The sequence below is a fragment of the Tachysurus fulvidraco genome, chromosome 15, assembly GCF_022655615.1.
Source record: "Tachysurus fulvidraco isolate hzauxx_2018 chromosome 15, HZAU_PFXX_2.0, whole genome shotgun sequence".
NCBI lineage: Eukaryota > Metazoa > Chordata > Actinopteri > Siluriformes > Bagridae > Tachysurus > Tachysurus fulvidraco.
The window spans coordinates 12,337,214-12,358,757 of NC_062532.1; the positions used below are offsets into that span (position 1 = coordinate 12,337,214).

The 21,544-nt window shown below is 38.4% G+C and overlaps 1 protein-coding gene across 1 annotated transcript in view; it reads right to left on the reverse strand.

Moving 5' to 3' along the window:
• Nucleotides 1–20,928, reverse strand: part of usp43b (ubiquitin specific peptidase 43b) — a 75,894-nt gene extending 54,966 nt beyond the window's left edge. Inside the window, exons 1-2 of the mRNA XM_027141539.2 lie at nt 20,106–20,928; nt 7,445–7,597 (exon numbers count right to left, since the gene is read on the reverse strand). Of these exons, the coding sequence (XP_026997340.1) occupies nt 7,445–7,597; nt 20,106–20,699 (747 nt within the window). The 5' untranslated portion in view covers nt 20,700–20,928. The remainder of the gene's footprint in view (nt 1–7,444; nt 7,598–20,105) is intronic.
• Between the last annotated feature and the right edge of the window lie 616 nt (nt 20,929–21,544).

The following is a 21,544-nucleotide window of genomic DNA, read 5'->3' on the forward strand; positions in this document are numbered from 1 at the left end:
GCATGGTACTTTAAGAGTGCTTAAATCACCACCACCCCCCAGACTTGACACATGAGGAGAGTCATCATAGGTTGAACGCAGTAGCTGACTCATTTGTTAGTGACTCATTTTCCCATCAGAACCGAAAACACTGGGCTGAGATGATCCTATTAATAGTAGATTTCTGATATCATATTTTGATTCATAAAACCAAGCTGTCCAACCAATCGTTATACATATGGGATCTTTACAGAACTGGACGAGATGTTTTGTTTCCTAGCATGATCCAGCAATCCAATTTGGGTGCAATAGATGATGCACAATTTACTTCAACCCTTAACCTCCCTGTCCCCCAGCCTCTCTCTATCTGTCTCATTGTCTCTCTCTCTCTCTCTCCCTCCTACCTTTTTTCATACTGAGAGGAACTGAGGTCCTGCCCAGTGCTGGTTTCTATGGAGATGCTTGCAGGCCTAATGCAAAAAAAGGGGAGACAGTCAGACAGAGAGAGAGAGAGAGAGAGAGAGAGAGAGAGAGAGAGAGAGAGAGAGAGAGAGAGAGAGAGAGAGAGAGAGAGAGAGAGAGAGAAAATCAAGACAAAAAAAAAGCTTAGTCCTCCATGGAGAAGAGTTCTTGGCAGCTTTTCAGAACCAGACACAGAATGGCATTTATTTCCTTTCAGCTCTCCCCATTGACGCTCAGTGCTGGATATGAATTTGTGAAATGAATAACATGCACTCATATAACTCCAACAAGCACCTATAACAGAACGGATAGAAGTGCTGTTGGGAAGAGATATCTGTTTTACTGCTCATCTTAAGACATTTTGAATAGTGCTGTCTTTTATTTTATATGCATGTATCCCTCAGGATATTAATGTATAATAAATGTAGCCACCATGGTGCCTGCTTTGGACTGCTGCTGCCGTGGATGATTTAGCATTTGTGTCTTAGTCACTGAACATTTGATGGCTTTGGCAAGAAGGACTTTATGTTAAAACTATAAGAAATTCAGAAACTAAGTTGATACACATACTCATAAGTTGCTCAAAAGCTCCTGGTTACACAATTGCACTTTACTACTAATGTACAGTTATAGAAAGGAAATTATCATTTTGTATTATTATTATTATTATTATTATTATTATTATTATTATTATTATTATTATTATTATTATTATTATTAGTATTATTATTTCTTTCAAGGTTTCTTCCTCAGATCACCTCACTGAGGGTTTTTTGCCACTGTTGTCTCTGGCTTGCTCATTTGGGATTCAAATAAATGTATATTTTAAACTTTCTAACTTTATTTTGGAATTTTTATATTCTTGTAAAGATGCTTTGTGACAATTTCTATTGTTAGAAGTGCTAAATCAATAAAAGCTGAATTGAACTCTACCTTTCATTTCTATTTAAATTTTAGAAAACAATATACCTCTTTTTTAATGTGATGGAGATTTCAGTGTAGTTCATTGTGGCAGTTTTGGAAGAAGTCTCTACTGCTATCTGACATTGTTAAATTCATGATAGAAGGCTTTTAGACTTCAGGATAGGGGGAGAATTTTCTTGTTTCTCTGTAACATAACAAGCTGCTATTGACTGCTGGAGTGAAAAAAAAAGGTTGGTGCTGCAATAATGCAAAGAACAAACTTGTTTCTACAACATTCAATGTTCTAAAATTTTGTTTTCTGTTAAAGTAGAAAAGCTCTTCTAACCAGAAATATGTTCGAGACGTTTCAGTGACAACTGTGTTGGATAACTCGATGGTCTGATCTATTTCTAACTCCACCCACATGTCCTGAGTTCTCATGCACTGAAGCCTGATAAGAAGTGAAAGCAAATTTAGAATGGATACTTACAAAACAGAATGGGTCACTTGGTAAAGGAAATGTGGCATCTAGTGTAGGATTTGTTATCTTATCGTGCCTGACTGCACTGTCTGGTGCACTGTCTGGTGGAAAAGCCACTAAAACCAGTCCATAACCATATACTGGACGTACCGGCCTTTTTCTGCTTGGCTTATAGACTAATGTAGTAATGTTCTCAGGAGGTGTTTAAAAGTGTGTGTGTCTTCCAAACACTGAAAATTTAATTTTGTCTATTTCTGCAGTCTGTGCTTTCCCTGCAGACTGCTGTTAAATTAGAAAAGTCTTTTTTTTTTCAAAAACAGGGCTCTAGGCACAGACAGTGGCAGTTATAACACAGCTATAGTATACTATCAGAGAACACCAGAGTGAGCATTAGCCTATAGAAACATGTTGACCATGATTCAACAGCAAAACTTTCTTTTTCTTCAAAACTGCACACATCTAATCTGTGCAAGGTGATTCTTAGGTCAGATTCTGTAGCTCAAGTTCACAGGTAGTCATTTACATCTGAAGGGAGACAATAAATCACAGAGGAAGAAGAGGAAATCCAGGAGTACAATATGACTTCAGTCTGAGATCAGTATGCTACACAATGCACACATTTTCAGAATAAAAAATATCCGATGAACAATGCAATCCGATATATTCTGAAGCAATACTAATTTCTGATTACTGCTGCCAGTGGTGGGATAATAATGTCTACAATTTCTCCAAAGCTTTGTGCCAGATACTTTTCTTTATTGTACCCATGGTGAACTCTTCCTACAGACATGTGCACTGTGCTCCAGCTTCCATCAGTGATGATTGGGTCAGGGTATTCTCCATAGAGTTCTTGCCTATTTCCTCTCATGCACAGCTGGTTTCAGGTCTTTCACACAGCTTTATCGCAATCATTTCTCTCTGTCTTTTAGTGCTGCCTGAAATTTTAACTGTAGTCCATAACCGAGACACCCATTCTGGGATAGATATACGGCCCAATTTATCTACTTTCTAGTGAATACAGTTTTATACATTACACTGGAAGAAGAAAAATCAACCAATCATTTCTCTGTAGATATTGCAATATCATTGGAGCAGCCTTGGAGATAAAAAACAGAGAAAAGGACAGTATGTCTATACTGCTGAAACTATTTTTGGAGTCTGCCTGTCTCAATTTTGTACATGGAATTGCTTTCTCTATCTATTGAAGCTTCCCTGCACGGCAGTGTACTTTCTCGCCTCTCTTTCAAAGCTCAAAAGTGTGAAACAAGCTCCTCTTTCTTTGGCCTCCACACAAAAGCCTGCTTTCATTCCTTCTAGAGATGGCTTCACACCAGCTCTGTTTCCAAAGTAATGCCTTGTAAACAAACCAAAGTGAATGCCAAAAAAGTGTGAACTTGCATGCTATCAAGGGCAAACTTGTCAACCTCCATTAAAACTTGTGCAATAGATATATGAGATCTTGATAGAGTCCTCTCGTGGGCCACAATTGGGGAAAGCCCCCTATTTCCCAGTTCCTATTGTGTGTTAAACGACCCAGTGCATATTCAAAACAATTACAGTAAAAAGAGTAGAGGGTAAGGCTGGGCTCCTCACCATCCTGCTCGCTGGGACGTGCAGCGACTCGTGAATGAAGGGATTTTCAGTGGCCTGCTTCATTCTAACCAGCTCCTGACTCTAAAATCCAGAGCAACAGCAGAGCAGTATATCAGAGGAAAACAGGAGCATTACTGGATCCATAGCAGGCCATTTGCTCAAAACACAATATCTGTGCATGCTCAGCTAATTTTAAGTCACCATGCAGCTATAATAACTTTAGTGCTTGACAGTCCAAATGAGGGTTCTTTGGCCTTTTGGGTATCATAGTGGCAAAAAATTGAATCTTGTATCTATTTCTGCAGCACTGTCTATTTTCTTTTCAATGTTTAAACACTCCAGGGCATCCACACAAGTTGACCAACACTTCACATTTCACCTTAATGTTCATGAGATAGTGAAACTGAATAATAGAAAAAACTGTCAAGATTCATGTGCCTTTGGGATGCTGTCAGAAGAAGCAATAAGTCAGTCCAACGTTGTGCAACACTGAAGGCCTTGAGATTTTCTTCCCCTTTTAACAGTCACACTCCATGTGCTGCACTCTGGCATTCAAAGGAAACAACTTTACATTGGCAAGGAAGCATGAACAACGGTGATTAAAGAAAGAGAAAGAAAGGAAGTCATGAAGGACAAACACTGTAGGAAGTGGTAGGCATCCTCCCTGCATGAGCAAATCCCCATTAAAAGGTACAGTCCTGTGGGAGTTGGATTCTTCCAGTACCAAGCGGTGCCCTATCAGCCCACGTGTTCTCGCACTGATAAAAACGAGTAGCACAGACGCTCTAATGGCTGCACACTGTCCTATGTCCATACGCAATACATGGCTCATTACACATTCTAGTTACATGTTACATTCCATTGTCTTCCCTTTTGTATGCTTGGATGTTTTTTGGACCACTGCTCAAAGAGCTTTATCCATAAGAGATAAAAAAAAAGTATTCATGGTAAAGATGGTAAATTATCAATCAATAAAAATTTCTACATAAAGATACTGTATGCCTCCAGTTTGACTGACAATGAATCAAAAGTAGAGGTGGATGTACAGAGAGACTGGGAATAAGAATAAGGACCTAGAAGAGACACTTGTGGGACACCATTGTGCATTTTGAAGACTGTAAAGAATCTGAAATCTAGCAAACTGTTAAAAGTTTGAAAAAGTAAGCTTAAGGATTGAAGGGATGTGTATCATGACAGGCATCCATTTCTGAAAATAGGGACTCAGAGGCAAGAATCTCTACAAAGTCACAACAGACCTGTATGCAAACACAGAAACTGACAGTGGCCAGGAATTCCAAGTGCAACAATCACTTTTTTCACGTCATTTAGTTTTGTGTTCATGTTACATGATTTTGTTTCTCTTCTAGTCCTGTATCCACTGTCCTGTCATTGCTGTGTTACCTAATTGTGACCAGTTGTTGTGTGTTTGGCTACTTCTTTGTCGATATGCAGCCTGCTGTTTTCTTTGTCTCATTGAATTCATGAAGGGAAATGAAGGGATATCCTTGTTATGGCATTGGTAGGATTCCAAAAAGAGGTGAAAATATACGTATCATTACATCATTTAGGAAACCACAGTCTTTACAACACAGATGTCTCTTCCATGCCTCTCTTATTTGATGATCATATCAATATGAGTCAATGAAAAAGTAAGTAATTAATTCATTCCCAGCCAAAAATTCTTAATCGGGTTTGAGAATCCAGAGAATACTGATTATAGTGAATCAACAGACGTTATGTTAAGATTTAGACGGATGTTAAGATTTAGATGTTAACTAACTTCATATTCAGTTCAAATCAAGCAATGAACTGATGTGAAATAAAGACCAGTAAAAATGATATTTTATTATCAAGGTGACTCATCTTTGATAGACACCTCTGAGACCAGTGGTTCTATCAGCATGGTGATCGTTATGACAGACATGTTTGAACTCTGTTTCTCTGTTAAAAGGCAACGAAACCCAATCCTTCCTTTCAGGAAAGCACAGCATCTTTCCTCATGTGTGATCAAAGATGAACTTTAAACTTGCTGATGCTTTTAGGAAACGTGGTCCATGAAATATTTACATCTATACATACTTTCTATTTATAGTGTGCATTCAACGTGCATAGTTAAACTGTCTCGTTTATCCTGTTCCTGTTATTTACTTTTGCGTTTACTTTGTACTTATCAATATTGTTTGGAGAATGTGTATTGTATTGCACTCTACTGTATTTGTTCTGCTCTTGTATTGCTTTGTCATGCTATTTGTACATTGAGACGGTTATGTGCGGTCCTGTATGTCTGGTGTAGTCTTCTGTGACGCTAGAGTCATGATATTTCAGACTTCTGAATATATGTAAATGGATGGTAGCCCAGTACGACTTAAAACATATGGGTCACAAGACTGACTCGCACACTCACCTCCAGTAAGAGCATTTCCTGTACTGTGTACTTGCATTTGATCCAGATGTTGAAGAATACAATAAGGTCAACATAGTAGCTTTACCCTTGCAAAACGTCTCACAGGCATTCCGTGGCATGGAAAGGTTTATGTTATGAACATGAAGATTCATTGTATTATTGTTATTGTGTTAACAGCTTCATTATTAAATCCTGGTACAGTAAGAAAATTAAATGCAACCTTATAAGTTCACTGTATCAGTTTGAATATATTGTGTAAAGAATAAAAGATGGTAAAACCCAATCCTTTGTAGGAAACCAATCAATAGGGTTGTGCAAGGCAACCAGGCTCAATAACAGCCCATCCTGAAGTGTTTTCATCCCTCCTATACCACAGCAATTCTTCCAAAGTTGACAAAGGAAGGTACAAGAGAAAAGTTGGTTTAGTTACCACTTCTGTTATAGCAGTTAGAAACAGTCATTGTTTTTTACAAGAAAAATTGAAAATGACTGCTTGTGCGATTTGAGACAGCCTTTAAAATGGCCGACTCCATGCTCAGTTCACTGACTAGTGAATTAAAGAGCTGACTGACACGTACCTGTTAAAAACAAAAACAAAAATAGTCCAAGCTCAGAAATATAGAGCTGAGATTTGCAGATATTCTACAGCAATAGAGATTCGAATTCTGAAAACGGGTGTAAATATAACACTCCTAAAACAGTGTCTTAAAAAAGTGCATAATTATGGCCTAATTACTATCAGTGTAATTAATCTGCAGCATAACCAAAAGCAAAGCCTTGAGGTGTAGGAAGGACCGAGAGTGAGAATGAAACGCTACCCGAGTTCAGCTTTGTAAGCTCTCTCTTTTACACACTCACACAAAAATCTATTCAAAAGCAACAAGTCAGCATGGCACAAAGGGAAAATTATTATTAATAATTACTTCAAATGATTAAATACTTACAGAGTAAGTCTTTCATGCAAAGCAATGAAAAATCTTTCTTTCAAAACAAAATAAAGTCGATGGAGGCAAACTGAGAAAGAACCAGTATTGTTTTTTTTACACGGTTAAATTTCCATGTAATCTTTTGAAAGTGTACTGTAAATGATTTCTGTGATTTGTACAATAAAATGCTGTGTACAAACCCGGATAATGTGTTTAACAGAGTAGAACTAATTCCCAAAAGCATTTATGTGAAGTAGCAATATGTTTGCTTTTCATTTTCCATTATTTTGCTTTAATTAACTTTTAATAAATTAAGCATGACACCGATTATTTCACACAGGTCAGTATTGGAAATGAATGTGGAGGGAAAGCTGAGCAACACTATGTAATGCAATGTTAGCTCAGCTGGGTAGATTGGGTATAGCGGTGGCTCAAGTGGTTTAGTCTCTGGGCTTCAAGCCTTTAACCCTCTCTGCTCCAGGGGCGCTGTATCATGGCGGACCCTGGAGCAGAGAGGGTGACCCTGGAGCAGAGACCCTGGAGCAGAGAGGCAACATGAACCTCAAAATGTGTGGCATCGATCCTGAGACACTATTTTCTCTGTCAACTTCTTCCCTTTTTTCCCTTGTGAATTCAGTTCGATTAAATGCAGCCTAAATCAATCTAATTAAATGCAATTATTATACAAACACTGACCTTTCCATTGGTTTTGATCTTGTTGTTTCCACATGGGGATGATAACGAGGAGTTGACGTCTTCGTGGATGCGGTCGAGCAGCCACAGCAGGAACTCCAGAGCATCGTGTTGGGAATTCCCCCGGAACTGAGAGCCGTACTTGGACACAATCGTCTGGAAATTAAAAGACAACATACGTCAGTCTCTGTGAATCTGAAATGCTTTCACTTACCTCCATCAGTAAGCATGACAATGTTTTTTATCATATAATCAAATTCCCATCACAATGTAACAAGCAAACTTCTATTTGAATTCTGCTGTCAGCAAACTCCAGCTTCATGAATAAATCATTTTTCTTTTTTTGTGTGTGTCTGCTGTCCGTTTAGTTGCTCAAACAGTAGTGGCGTTCAAAAATAGCAGCCAACGATCTGATACAGAAAATGACAGCTTGTTATGAACCGGGATGCAAAAAAGACCAGCTGGTGGATGTAAATTGCATTCTGCTGCATAACTGAGTGATGTTTACTCGCTGCTGATCATGACTTTTTTAGCACAGGAAGTGAGCAATCACAGACATCTGATTATTCTTCTTCACAATTCGACATCTAAAAAAAAACAAGTATGTTTACAAGACAAATCAGAAGAACTGTTTAAACATAGAATTTTTTAATATTATTATTTAACAGGCACAGGAACGGAAATGCCTCTTGCTTGTCTTATGGCCAGGGACCAATGAGTTTCATGGGAAGAAAACACTGATTGACGTGTTAATGTGTTTCCGATCCAGATTCTTCAAGTTTCTGAAGATCGTACTAGAAGAACATGATTTGTGTGTAAAAGTTTGAAACTCAACCGCAAAACAACCCAAAAAAATAAGGTGCTGGACTACCGAATTTTCCGCACTATAAGGCGCACCTAAGAGCCTTACATTTTCTCAAAAATCGGCCGTGCGCCTAATAATCCGGTGCGCCTTATGTGTGCACTGAGTTCCAAAATCTGTAAAAATGTTGTGCGACTTTGGTAAGCGCTCTGCTCGATTGACTGTCGGACCATTTCCCGCTGACACAGGATACATACACTACGTACGCTGGCAGCGATAAACCAATCAGAGAACATTACGTAATACGTACAGTACGTACGCTTACCTCCGCCACGCCTCCGGTTGGTATCCCCCAAAAATGGCACCAGTGAAGAGACATGCTTACGAGGCACAATTCAAACTACAGGCTATCAGTTACGCGGTTGTAAATGGGAATAGAGCAGTTGCAAAAGAATTCAACATCAATAGTAGAAATAAAGTTAAACTAAGCTCACTGTTTTGCTTCTGTTACCTTTTTTGTAGACCGTATGTTTTAGCATGCGCCTTATAATACGGTGCGCCTCATGTATGGGTTAAGTACAGAAATAGACTCCGTAATTGAGACTGCGCCTTATAATCTGGTGCGCCTTATGGGGCGGAAAATACGGTATTTGTTATGTATTAATATTTGATACTGTTCTATTTTAATTGATGAAACATTGAGAACTTTTATGTAATATTAAATGATCTTTACAGTCTACAAAATGTTTCCTTATAGAAGTGTTAAGATTTTTAAATGCATTATGTAGCTGCAAAGCAAAATGTTACTACATAGTGGTAGTCATGATCTGTCCATTTGTCTCATGTCATGTTTGAAAGTTAGTTGTGTTGTAATTACAAATTCCCAAGATTGGTTGTCTGCATTCTCTATATTCTATTGCTGTTATTACTGCTGTATACGGGGGAAATCATTTTCTTGATAAAGAATGAAGCGATCTCTATTGTCAATATCATATATAAACAATGTGTTCAGACTGGACTGAATTTGAAGCTGCTCTTTGGATGAGATTCTGGGTCGCTAGTGCTATCCTGGTCAAAGTTAAGTTCAATTTAACATAACCAATAAATAATTAATATTCTAGAACATTGCCATGCTATCAGGTGGATGGAAATTGCAGATTACAACAAGATTGTTTAATAATATCATTTTTAAATATCAGATGCATATACAAATGCGCCAGGAAACAAACATGTACTTGAGCTATCATCAAACTGAGATAAAGCTGGTCTGTGCAATAAAACACGCCACAGGAAGCGGCACCTCTTCTTTCATCTTCAAAGCTGTTGTTTTGTAAACTTTGTTCAAGGTGAATGCTACTAATTATTAAGATATGACAGGACCTGCTGATTCACCTGCTGATTCACCTCAGGGAACCCGAGCAGAATATAAGAGTCATATGCTGCATGCAGGCATGTGTAAAGAGGCTTTATGTCCCTCACATACGCTGTCATGTCCGCTAACTAGCCTTTTGTTTTTATATACACCTTCAGGAGGACGTGAATAACAGTGTTATTAAGGAAATTTACGGTCCATTGTCAAATTGAAAACTTTATGAACTTATAGTACGAAGCAGATATTGATCTTTGTTCTGTGTTGATAAGATAAAGCTGGGCCTAGTGAGTAAAATATCCTCATTGAGTTCATGGCTGATATTTCAGTACAAGAACTTAATTTATTCTCTGTAGTGAATGTATAGATATCGAGTGTATATTTCCTGAACAACCAGGCTGATTAAGATAAGATATACCTTTATTCATCCCACAACGGGGAAATTTCTCTGTTACAGCAGCAAAGAGAATGCAAAAATATATAAAAGAATAGAGACATAATATAATACATAGTATATACACATGTATAATGATTATGTGTGTATATAATGATAAGTATAATGAGTGTATAAGTATAATGATTCTCTGCTTCCGTAAGTTTATCCATCAATGGGAAGTTTATTTCAATTCAATTCAATTCAATTTTATTTGTATAGCACTTTTAACAATGGACATTGTCTCAAAGCAGATTTACAGAACATAAGAAATACAGTACAAAAAGTTCAAGATTAATATTAGACAAACGTTCAAGATTAATATTAGACTTAGATTTAAATGTGTTTGTGTTTATCCCTAATGAGCAAGCCTGAGGTGAAGAAAATGTCTCTTAGATGGAAGAGGAAGAAACCTTCTGAGGAACCAGACTCAAAAGGGAACCGTCCTCATTTGGGTGACACTGGAGGGTGGGATTATAAATGATTATAAACACCAGAGAGTGTTATTATATAATAATAATGTCATTTCTACAACATATACAGACATAATTGTGTATCCTTACAAAATGCTAATACAAGCTAACCAGCTTCTGGTCTGTTTTGCTCTGTAATGATTTCATGTGTGTTGCGTCCTTCTGGCCATGTCAGATGCATGCAAGTGACAGATTTAGCTCAGTGTTTTTTATAAATCAGCATATTTACATTCGTGCTCAGGTTGAAACCGACAACAATGTTACCACAGTCTAATTATAATCTAGTTGTGTTGATGTGTAAAACGGTATTGCTTTGTTGAGCTAACTAATGAACACCAGTGAACACTAATGAACATTGGGGACTGTGATGATAATAAATAATGAGTATTCTCAATGAAACCAGGCTGTGAACCGGAAAGGCAATTTATTAAAAATGTATTGTAATGATTCATAAGTCGTCATGATTACAGGGCTGAACTTTCTGGAGATTTGTGTCATAGACACCCAGGAGTAACTCCAAGACACCCAGAGTATTATAAAAGTGCCTTGAAAAATTAATGCCTAAATAAAAATTATAATGCATCCATCCATCAGTTTTCTGTAGTTCTTATCCCAGAGCACTTGGAGCACAAAGTGGAGGACACCCTAGATGGAGAGCCAACCCAATGCTGGACACCATCACAATCACAAACAAACGCAAACACACACACACACACACACACACACACACACACACACACACACACACACACACACACACACACACACACACACACAATGGAAATGAACCTCCAGCCCTGGGTGTTGTGGATGCCAACCAGTTCTTCGTTGTTATTACACAGAGTTGTGGCAAAAATGCTACCCACTACGCAACGCTACTACTACTACTACTATTACTAATAATAATAATAAAATTTCTTAAACTAGTGTCAATTGTCATTTTTTGTTGCCTTCCTGGTAGAAATATTACCTCAAGCCTCCTGGGAGTACATGCAGCTAAAGGTCTGACATTTGCAGCTCTGTTAGGAAAAAGTGCTTTCTTCATCTGAAGTCCGGTAAACGTCCTCCTCCCCCTCACACGACTCTGTTCCTCACAGAAGCATTCACGCAGCCTGCTGAGCCGACTCTGAGCACAAGGTAAATCAGCAGCCTCGTAAATGCCACAGCAAAGACGATTTAACACCTTTTAGATTTGTTCCTCCGAAATTTTCACACAGTGGAATCCAAAAACACCGTGTTCACACTAACGGCTAAAATAAATCACAGCCCCGGAGAGAAAGCGGCACATAATGAAATACTAACAGAGCTAAAATTAGATCTCTTTACCTGGAAGTCAAGGGGGCGAAAAAGATTATTTTATGAATGTTTTAATAAATTCCCATAGGTCACTGCTTAAAATAGTTTTACTGAGAAAGAGAACAATGGCGTTGGGCCTGTGAATGTGATAAGTGTAACTTATGAAGGGCTATTATCATAAAAGCTGCTCTTTGCTCTCCAGGGGATCATATTACAGAGCTGACAGAACGAAATTGTACTCTCCCAAGGGTGAAGTGAGTCAGCCGGTGCTTCATCTAATAGACATAATCCGATAATTAAAGTATTAAGTAGTTAAGGTTTTGAAATGTTTTCTTATACATTTAGTCCCTGTGAGATATACATGATTTTTTTGTTAATCTAATCAAGCATTAACCCAGCATTGATCTTTATTATTATAATAATAACAAAGTTCTTCTATTTTTTATTTTATTTTTTGTAGAAGAAGGACGTCATGCTGTCCAAATGCCGCACTGTATTAAAGTGATATGCTTGCATTTTTAGCTTTTTTTGTAGATGACCCACTTGACCCATTTACCATGTGAGCTGTAGAGCTTCAGTCCTGACTCTGAAGTATAAACACTGCTCTTATGGTTTTCAGAGGGCATAAGGAGGGCAGCATGCTTTCATCTAAAATGCTGCTGTAAAAACACTACCTTATAAACAGCATTACAGTTTCATGACCTAAAGCTTCTGAACCTGCAGTGTGTTAAAGGTGTAGCACAGAAACCACACTCCGTGCCCGATGTAGGTACATGAGGAGTTGCGGTGCAAAGTGTAACGTGATGCAGCTGCAAAATCCTGTCACAGTCTGTCTGAAATGAACATTCAGTGTGCTAAGAATACAGCTCATCAGACTAAAAAAATCCATGCCTGGGACTGCGTAATAAACACTTCTGAGTGAAGCGAATTGGTAAAACCTCTCAAATACAGAGCTGTTCAAGAACGGTGCAGTAATAAGTAGTAGTGATAATAACTTCAGCTGCTCTTAAATAAAACCTCAGAGCAACTAAACAGAGTGGAGAAAATTTATAGAGCTGATATGCAGTTTGGTTATTAATTAGTATTAAAAAAAGACAACCATGTACAGTATAGTTTGCGATAATAAATAATAAATACGCTTGTTTAAAAGTAGACTAATTCTATGTACAATACTGCCTGAACCCTCACAGCCTGAAATCTGACACAAAGAAAGCACTGAGGATTTAAAGAGTAATCATGAGTGACTGCCCCGGACTTTTTGTCCAAAAAGAAGTCTTCAAACTGTGCTACTCTGTACATATATGCACTGAAAAATGGGGAATATGGTCAGGATTTAAGAAAAAATATTATGTTAACAGTAGTTAACATAAAAATAATAGGTTCCTCAGCAAAATGTATTTTAATAGTTTATACTAATCTTATTTTAGAAATTCTTAATTGCGAGATTAAACTGTGTAGCGTGTTTCTGATCAATTCACGTTTAATGAATGTAAACGTTGTGAAATCTAACGAGGATGCCGTCACTGACGGGTACTACAGTACTAAATTGATAATCAGCAAGTAGAGAGGAGCAGCCGAACAAATCGTACTACACTTTAAAACAAGGCGTCATATTAAAGTCAATACTACAACGCTAACCAAGTGTTAAAGCTTTGGAAAGATAATCTAGTAGGCTTTCCAACCATGAACAAAATACAACATTGCCAACATGACTCATTAGTGACAAATACAGTATGTATGAAAGAGTGTATCTAGAACATGAAAAATAGTCACACCAAATGGAATCTGATACAAACTAACTGGAAGCTCTAGGAAATAGCTGGCCATGCCTTAAGGTTTACACAGGAGGACACCTGTCCATTAAACAACTGCTTTGTTTGAGTTTCTCCTGACCAGTAACCTCTAAACACTCTTATCTCACTACAAGTATGTTAAGAATGTAGCTGTAACAATTCCACTCCCACATTAGAAACACACTTGGAACAGAGACACTATTATACACTGTAGAGTTAGAAAGCAGGAGCCATATTTTTACACTCAGTCACAGTCTTCTGACAGACAACGTCGTGTCTCATTCCCGACTTGATTCTCTTACAAGGCAAAAATTAGATTTTTAGAAAAGGGTAAAAAAAAAAAAATATCATTATTGTGGTCATCTTAGACCTGACGTTCCTGCTATACATTTTTTTCGGAAGACCTATTTATGTAAAATGACACAGGTTCCAATCCAGTCTAATAATAAAGCTGCTCAGGTGGTACATAATAGTGAATCTTATCTAATAACAGACCAAACAGCCAGCCTCCTGTAAGCATGATCGACCCTTTAGCTTGCTCTTCACTTGGAAATTGAATGTAAGCAGGTAAAATCGTGTAAAGTGTTTGTACTGCGAGTTACTCTGATTTTCTCGTCTCCATCAAAGGTGCTAGGATACTGTGCTCCTAACATGGACAAAACTCATAACTTCCTGTAACTCAGGTGACTTTTGCTTTGTAAGTGAAATCACTTTGTGGAGTATTCTGCAACGTAAACAGGTTATTTGTCATTTTGAGACCTCGGTTAAACAAGTTTGTTTCATCGTATCGGCATGCCAAAAGTATTTGATGCATGTAGAAGATTCAAAACCGAAAAAACACACATACTAAGACACACACACACTGCCTTGGTTCTGTAAACACAAGCACTTGGCCAGTATTTGAAGATATACCATGATTAAAGCTTTTGCCAAATGTCTTTTTTTTTCATAATGGATGCCAAGGTGGGTATTTTAATACAATAAATGGTTTCACATTAGCTACGTCTAGCTGCCAAAAACAAAATGGTAGTGTCAAGCAATGGAGTGAGTCCTGCTCAAGAGTCACACACATACAAAAAAATAAAATAAATGATATACATTTAGACATGATGTTTCAGTTTAAGAAGCAGTAAACGCAGAGTAGACATAGAGTAACATCATCTGCTACATCCCAAACCATAACCACAAGGAACACAGGTCATTTAACAGCACAGCATTACAGGACACAACATAGACAGGCAAGTACATACACACATCCACTCTCTCTCTCTCTCTCTCTCTCTCTCTCTCTCTCTCTCTCTCTCTCTCTCTCTCTCTCTCTCTCTCTCACTCTCTCTCACTCTCTCTCTCACTCTCTCTCTCTCTCTCACACACACACACACACACACACACACACACACACACACACACACACACACACACACACACACACACACACACACACACACACACACACACACACACAAGCAGAAAGAGTCCTAAGGGGCTAAAACTCAGAAAGTCATGTAGAGTGAGAAACTGTGCTGAAAAAAAAATGAAAGGATGATATTATTTAGTTGCTTATAAAGCATTTCTATAATCTTTTGCATCAGCACTTTACACTGTTCAACCCCAAGCAACCCCTCCCCTCATTTATAATGCTCTCATTATGTCAGTCAGGGCCTAACAAGAGCTAATTAAATATATAATCTGTGCTTTAGCAAATCTGATAAAAATAATTCAATATTTTACACATTCTTCTGTTAAGCCTTTCCTGTTACCTCATCTCCTCTGTTATGATGGTATGTGTTGGATGAATGATAGTTACAGTAAACTGGTAGTGTCATATACAGTGGGAGGTTTAAATTACAGGGTAAGGTCATTGCTTAAACACAACTCACCTCTACTGTAGTTCTAGTCTAAAGCATTCATTAAGTCTATCAGACCTACACAAGCTGGTGTTACGTCATAAACCTGACCAACAGAGTCGCATATACTTCTGATGAGATTATTTAATAGAGGCGTCAGTGGTAGAAATGTGATTGAGTCTGACCTACTTGTGACCTATTATATTAGGTAGAATATGTAAACTGTCTGTCTAAATCTCTAAGATTTAGACAGACAGTAAGTCACACATGTGCCATAAGTCACAAGTAAGTCTCAAGTCATGAATGTCAAGTCAAAGACGAGTCTTTTTTTAATATTTGTGAATATCAAATATGCGACTTAAGTCTGACTCGAGTCAAGTCATATGACTCGAATCCCCCATCTCTGAGTCATTTAACTCAAGTCCGTGTCAAGTCTGAAGTCATGAATGTCAAGTCAAAGTCAAGTCGAGTCTTATTTTTTCAAGTCTCAAATTTGCGTCTTAAGTCTGACTCGAGTCAAGTCATATGACACAAGTCCCCCATCTCTGCCATGAACCAGGATCGAAATCTGCCAGACGAGCACGCTGTGTCAGCATCACTGCACAGCCAGGTTAGGGGATGACTGGGTCAGAAGCTACGTCCTTCAGATGGTCAATGCCAAGGAAATGAGCACTATGCTGATGTCTATCAGACACTGGCTGCATGAAAGCACATCTTGCAGCATGGCTCTTTAGACTAAGTGCTCTGTGTTTACCGCGAAACTGCAAAACAGGCGAAATTTGACCCAAAGTGAAGAGAAACAGGGTCTGTCGTTTGGATGGGAAACCGTCTCTAGCCTCAGAGCTAATGTACCACACATATTGGTGGACAGCACATGGTTTGGCGACTGAAAAATTACTTATCCAGGCTAGCAGCACAGAGCCACCTGCTATTGCTAAGCTTGGGAGGACAAGGATACCTCTAGCTCAGAATGCAGTCACAAGCTGTGAAATGCATAACTCCATATGGTGTATGTGTGGTCTGAGATTTGTGTACAAGGTGTGAAAATGAAAGGGAACAATGGCTCTATGGCAGCAGTGTTTTCCGGCAATACTGCATCAAATATCACTATGAGACTTTGTTGAACAGTCACAAGAAGGCACACAGGCCGCTTTCACAGCCCTTGTGAAAAATAGATCCACACAAAATGGATTTAATTAAATTCATTACTATATCAATTAAACCTCACTATCATTTTCTACAGTTTCTATGATCTTATCACCAATAATGATATAGTGTTTAGAGTGTAATAATAGATTTACATCTAAATTTGATGTTTTTGTAGCAGTAATCATCTTCTTGTTGTGTAATTTGTGGTTCACAGAACATACTGATTTTGTCATCCCATAATTAGCATTATTCCAACATGCTATTACTTGGATCGAGATATTTAATCCACAAACACACATGCACAAAGTTCTACCGCACACACACCAAGGTGACCTTCGCTGTTTTACCACTGATGAATTTCTCCCAGAATGTGTGACTATGTGGAAATATCGGTACACTGCACAGCTGTGATAGCAGATTTATTTTACTGGTATCTTTAAAATATTTAAAGTAATGCTGTGTAAAGGTTTATCTGGCTCTTGTCCTATCACCCAGCCCTTTATATGTTCAAAAGCCTTAAAATTATTCTCCCACCAGTTTAATGATCTGCATGAATCGGGGTCCGATTGGCCAGTACATTTAGCACTGTATCAGAGCAGATCTAAGTCTCTAGCAAAAAAAAGCATAAAAAACACCTGGTGTAAAGAACTTGATCCAAACATTTCTGTTGTCCATCCATTTTCTGTACCACTTCTCCTTCACAGGGTCGAGGGGAATCTGGAGCCTATTACAGGACATCATGGACATTATGCAAACCCATTGCAGAGCACTCACACACACACGCACACGCACACTCATCACACCGTACATATAATTTAGAGATGCCAATCAGTCTACATGTCTGTAGACTCAGGGAGAAAACCAGAGTACCAGGAGGAAAGCCCTAAAGCACAGGAAGAAGATGCAAACTCCACACATACACACACACACACACACACACACACACACACACACACACACACACACACACACACACACACACACACACACACACACACACACACACAAAGTTGGAGGCAGGAATCAAACCTGCAACCTAAATGCTACAGTTATTTTCAGATTTATAGAAAACAGGTGAGATCATTTGTCTCCCAGGAGTGGTCTGATAGTCTAGTAGTCTAGTCTGAGAGCCCAAGAAGACCCGAAACTGTCTATTCAGTACATTCAGATGTTACCTTTATTTTTTTTACTTTATAATGATAGTATAAATTTGCTCTCACAATCCTACAAACCCAACACTTTTTCTTGTCAATAATCATTATACTGTTTTATTTTATACACCATAAATATGTAATAAAAACATTGCAATAATGTACATTTTTACTGTATTTCCAATAAACATAGGACACAGTTACCTCAATAGGAGTCTCTTGGAGGCTTCTAAAATTAAAGCTGACCTATTCAAAAGGCATAAGGATGGCTCTTTTTCCATTCACTTTTTTCACTTAAATTTGAAAGCAACTTGGGGTGCAGACGATAAAATGAATCTCTGAGCTTTAAATGAATAAATATTAATAATATTTATTAATCAGTAATTAATATAATTACTCAGTAATCTTATCTGACCTCATATAACCTCAAAGAATAATACGTTTTTGTATTTTGTAGCATTACAGTTTCCCTTCAGTGGAACTAAGAAGCCCAAACCTCCTGCAACTTGACAATGTCCATGTACACAAACTGAGGTTTACAGAGGCATGGAGTTGGATTAGAAGAACTCAAGTGTCCTGCACAGTGCCCTCACGTCAACCCTATTGAACACCATGAATGCAGACTGCGCCCCAGACCTCCTTACCCTACATGCTGAGTTTAATTTGAGTTTAACACATTTTATGTTTTGAAGAAAGCTGCCATACCAATTTCACAAAATATCCACACTGCACCTGTGTTTAATCACATCAACAATTTGTATCTAAACTCTAAGAGTCTATCTCCTCAGACAATCGCTAACATGTCACTATCAAATGCAACTTTCTTTTATTCTATCGTCAACAAAAGAGTGGGATATTTGCAGGAATATGTTCAGGGTTTGTGGTGAGAGACTACGGTGCTATGAGTAATGCTAACTCACTGCTCTTAGATTACTGCTACTTGACCATAGATTCAATAACAGTCAAAACAGCAAGGTCTTAATATAAATGGAAATAGTTTATTTTTGGACAAGATCACATAAATAACAGTCAAATAAAAAGGCTTATGAAGGCGGGTTGTGTTGTGTAATATCGCTTCATACACAGATATTCCCCAGTATGCAATATTTTTTTTTCCATTTTAGCAGACAGGCTAAATTCGAATTCTTCGGCCTTGCCTTGCAGATTGCCTTGAATCTTTTATATGTTTTTTTTTGTTCTCATCCCAAAAGCAGTTAGAGATGTGTTTGGATATGTACGATAAACATGTCTAAAAAATGGGTACAATCTAATATTACATCCCTACTGCGCTGTACGGTTTGCAAAATGTTTCAACACCTTATCTCTGTTCTGACACACACCTTTATCTTCATTAGACAGAAAGCCAAATATTCAATACAAATATAAAGATGTTCCAATGTATAATTCTGCTTAAGGCTCTACCATTTATTTCATAAATAAGTCCAAGCTTTCTCATATTCTTTAAAGACCATCTCCGCTCACACATTTTTTTTTTTACTTTTGATTATCTTTACTTTTACTTTTGAATTATCTGATTATCTAAAACACGCAATGATTTGATGAGGTTTGATGAAGTCGCATGATATTTTTGATGTGCTTTCCATCATAGTTTACCAATACGTCTTCTTTTCGAACGCATAATTAAATCTGCGATAAAATAAATCTCAATAGTTTTTGCACATTTTGGAGGATTTCTTCACCTCCAGTGTTTCCATCCAGTGTTTCCCCCAATATCTTTCGTGGTCAGTATAATATTTAATATTGTCTATAGTACACTTTTCTATAGGAATTGATGCCTGTCTGAATACATTATTTCTGAATTTTATTAAGAAATCTATCTATCTTTGTTTCATACAAAAAAACGTTTGAGCCATATACTGCTGGTGAGGTTTGTTTATGCTAATTTATGCTAATGACTCAATTACTGTGATTAGCTTACAGTCCTATTACAACACTGAGGCTAAAGCGCTTCTTGACTCGCTTAAAAATGACTTTCTCTGTCGTCCCATTGCATCATTTTTTTGGCGTTAAACGTCAAAACCGTTCACATTTTGATTCCCAGTTACTGAAAAAATATCCTGCTAAATAGGAAGCAGACTAACGCAATTCTGAAGTAACAAAGTCCACAAGTGAACCTGACACTTTGTAGTCACGTGACTGATACTTAAACGCGTGCCATTTCCAGCACCACCAATCATTTTTTACAAACAGCTTCCTGTTTCCACATTTACTATAAACTGTAGCCTGTAGCCTAGTGACAAAACCGTAATGAGGGTTTTAATCAACGCACCTAGATCAATAATACGCGTAGGGAAAAGATATTTGAATAAAAAAAGAGTTTTTTGTGTCACCTTAAACTCCACTGAGAGTTGCGGGGTGTATTCCAGCGTCCAGAGCGCACGCACGAGCGCCGCCAGCTGCTCGGTGACTTCTCCAGGAGCGAGTTGCGCGTCTTCACTCCTCACTTCACTCATATCCAGCTTATAGTGCTGCAAACCGAGGTACTCAGCCAGCAGGTCGGTGTTGCTCAGGCACTGCACCACGGCGTTCATGAAGCAAGTGTTCCCGTGGTTCTTCAGACCCAGGACACCGGGGGTTTTGTCTCCGTAACATAACGAAAGCCGCTCTTTCAGTGAACAGCGCGACTGAAGCGTCGAAGTTTTCACTAAACGATCCCGTTCGTCTTCCTTCCCGGTCACCGAGTGCGTACAAGGAGCTCCGACCCGGAATCCGCCGTCATCGTCCTCGGTGTCCAGCGGCTCTGTCGCGTCCCTGCTGTGTGTCCAGGCGCCTAAACTTTTAAAAATCTTCGCCATGAAAGTCCCGACTGATTTAAAGGACTTTTTACGGAAAGGTTTCCCAACGGCTCTCTTTTTCTCCTTGTGTTTGGTGGCCTTTGATTTCCGTGATGTTCCCTTCACTTGCTTCTCCAAGCGCTTCTCCATGGCTGCTGTTATTTCTCTCGAGACACCGACGAGGACAGTTGTGTTGTAGTCTGCTAAAAAAAAAAAAAAAAAACGAGCTAGACGAGAATCGCAAAGTGGCGCATATTTATCTCGTTTTGTCACGTTCACGCGCTGTGCTGTGATAATCCCCGCATGTTTGTACACACTGTGTGCGGTCAGTGCGGTGATTCCGCTCAAAGTGGCGGGTTGCTGCGAGACGCGCGTCTCATTGGTGAAATGCACCGCTAGCGCTCGTGCATGTGCCCACCCCCTCTCTCCACCTCCCTCTCCGGGATGGTCTTTACATGTGTCAAAACAAAATCAAAACAAACTTCCGAATCATGCATGATTGCTTCTAGAACCGGAAAGACCACATATTATTAGAATAACATGCTATTAAAACCTGGACTTTTCTGTTTTTCTGTCGTCGTCGTCCCCAATCCCCACCTGTCGTACATGACAATAATAACCACACCTCCCCAATAAAAGTACTACATGGCACGTTTCCTTATCATTGTGGTGGCATAATCATTGCATACATCATTTATGCCTTTAATATACACGCATCTTTTTGTCTGTAAACAGATGTGGTTGAATCACAGTCATGGGATCAGTGATTGTTTATTGTTTTTTCCCCTTTTCATTTTGTCCCAGTGATGAAAACTATAGGTCATCTTAATCAAATGTATTATGTTAATTATTGAGTTCTTATAGCATGCTTAGCGTTTCCACTCTAAAATGTGTAGCCTTTGGAGATAATGCCAGCTTGGAAATAATCTGGGAATGAACAGTACTAAAAAGCTGTAAGGCTTTGGTGGTTTTTACCCTTCACATGTCCTCCTCAT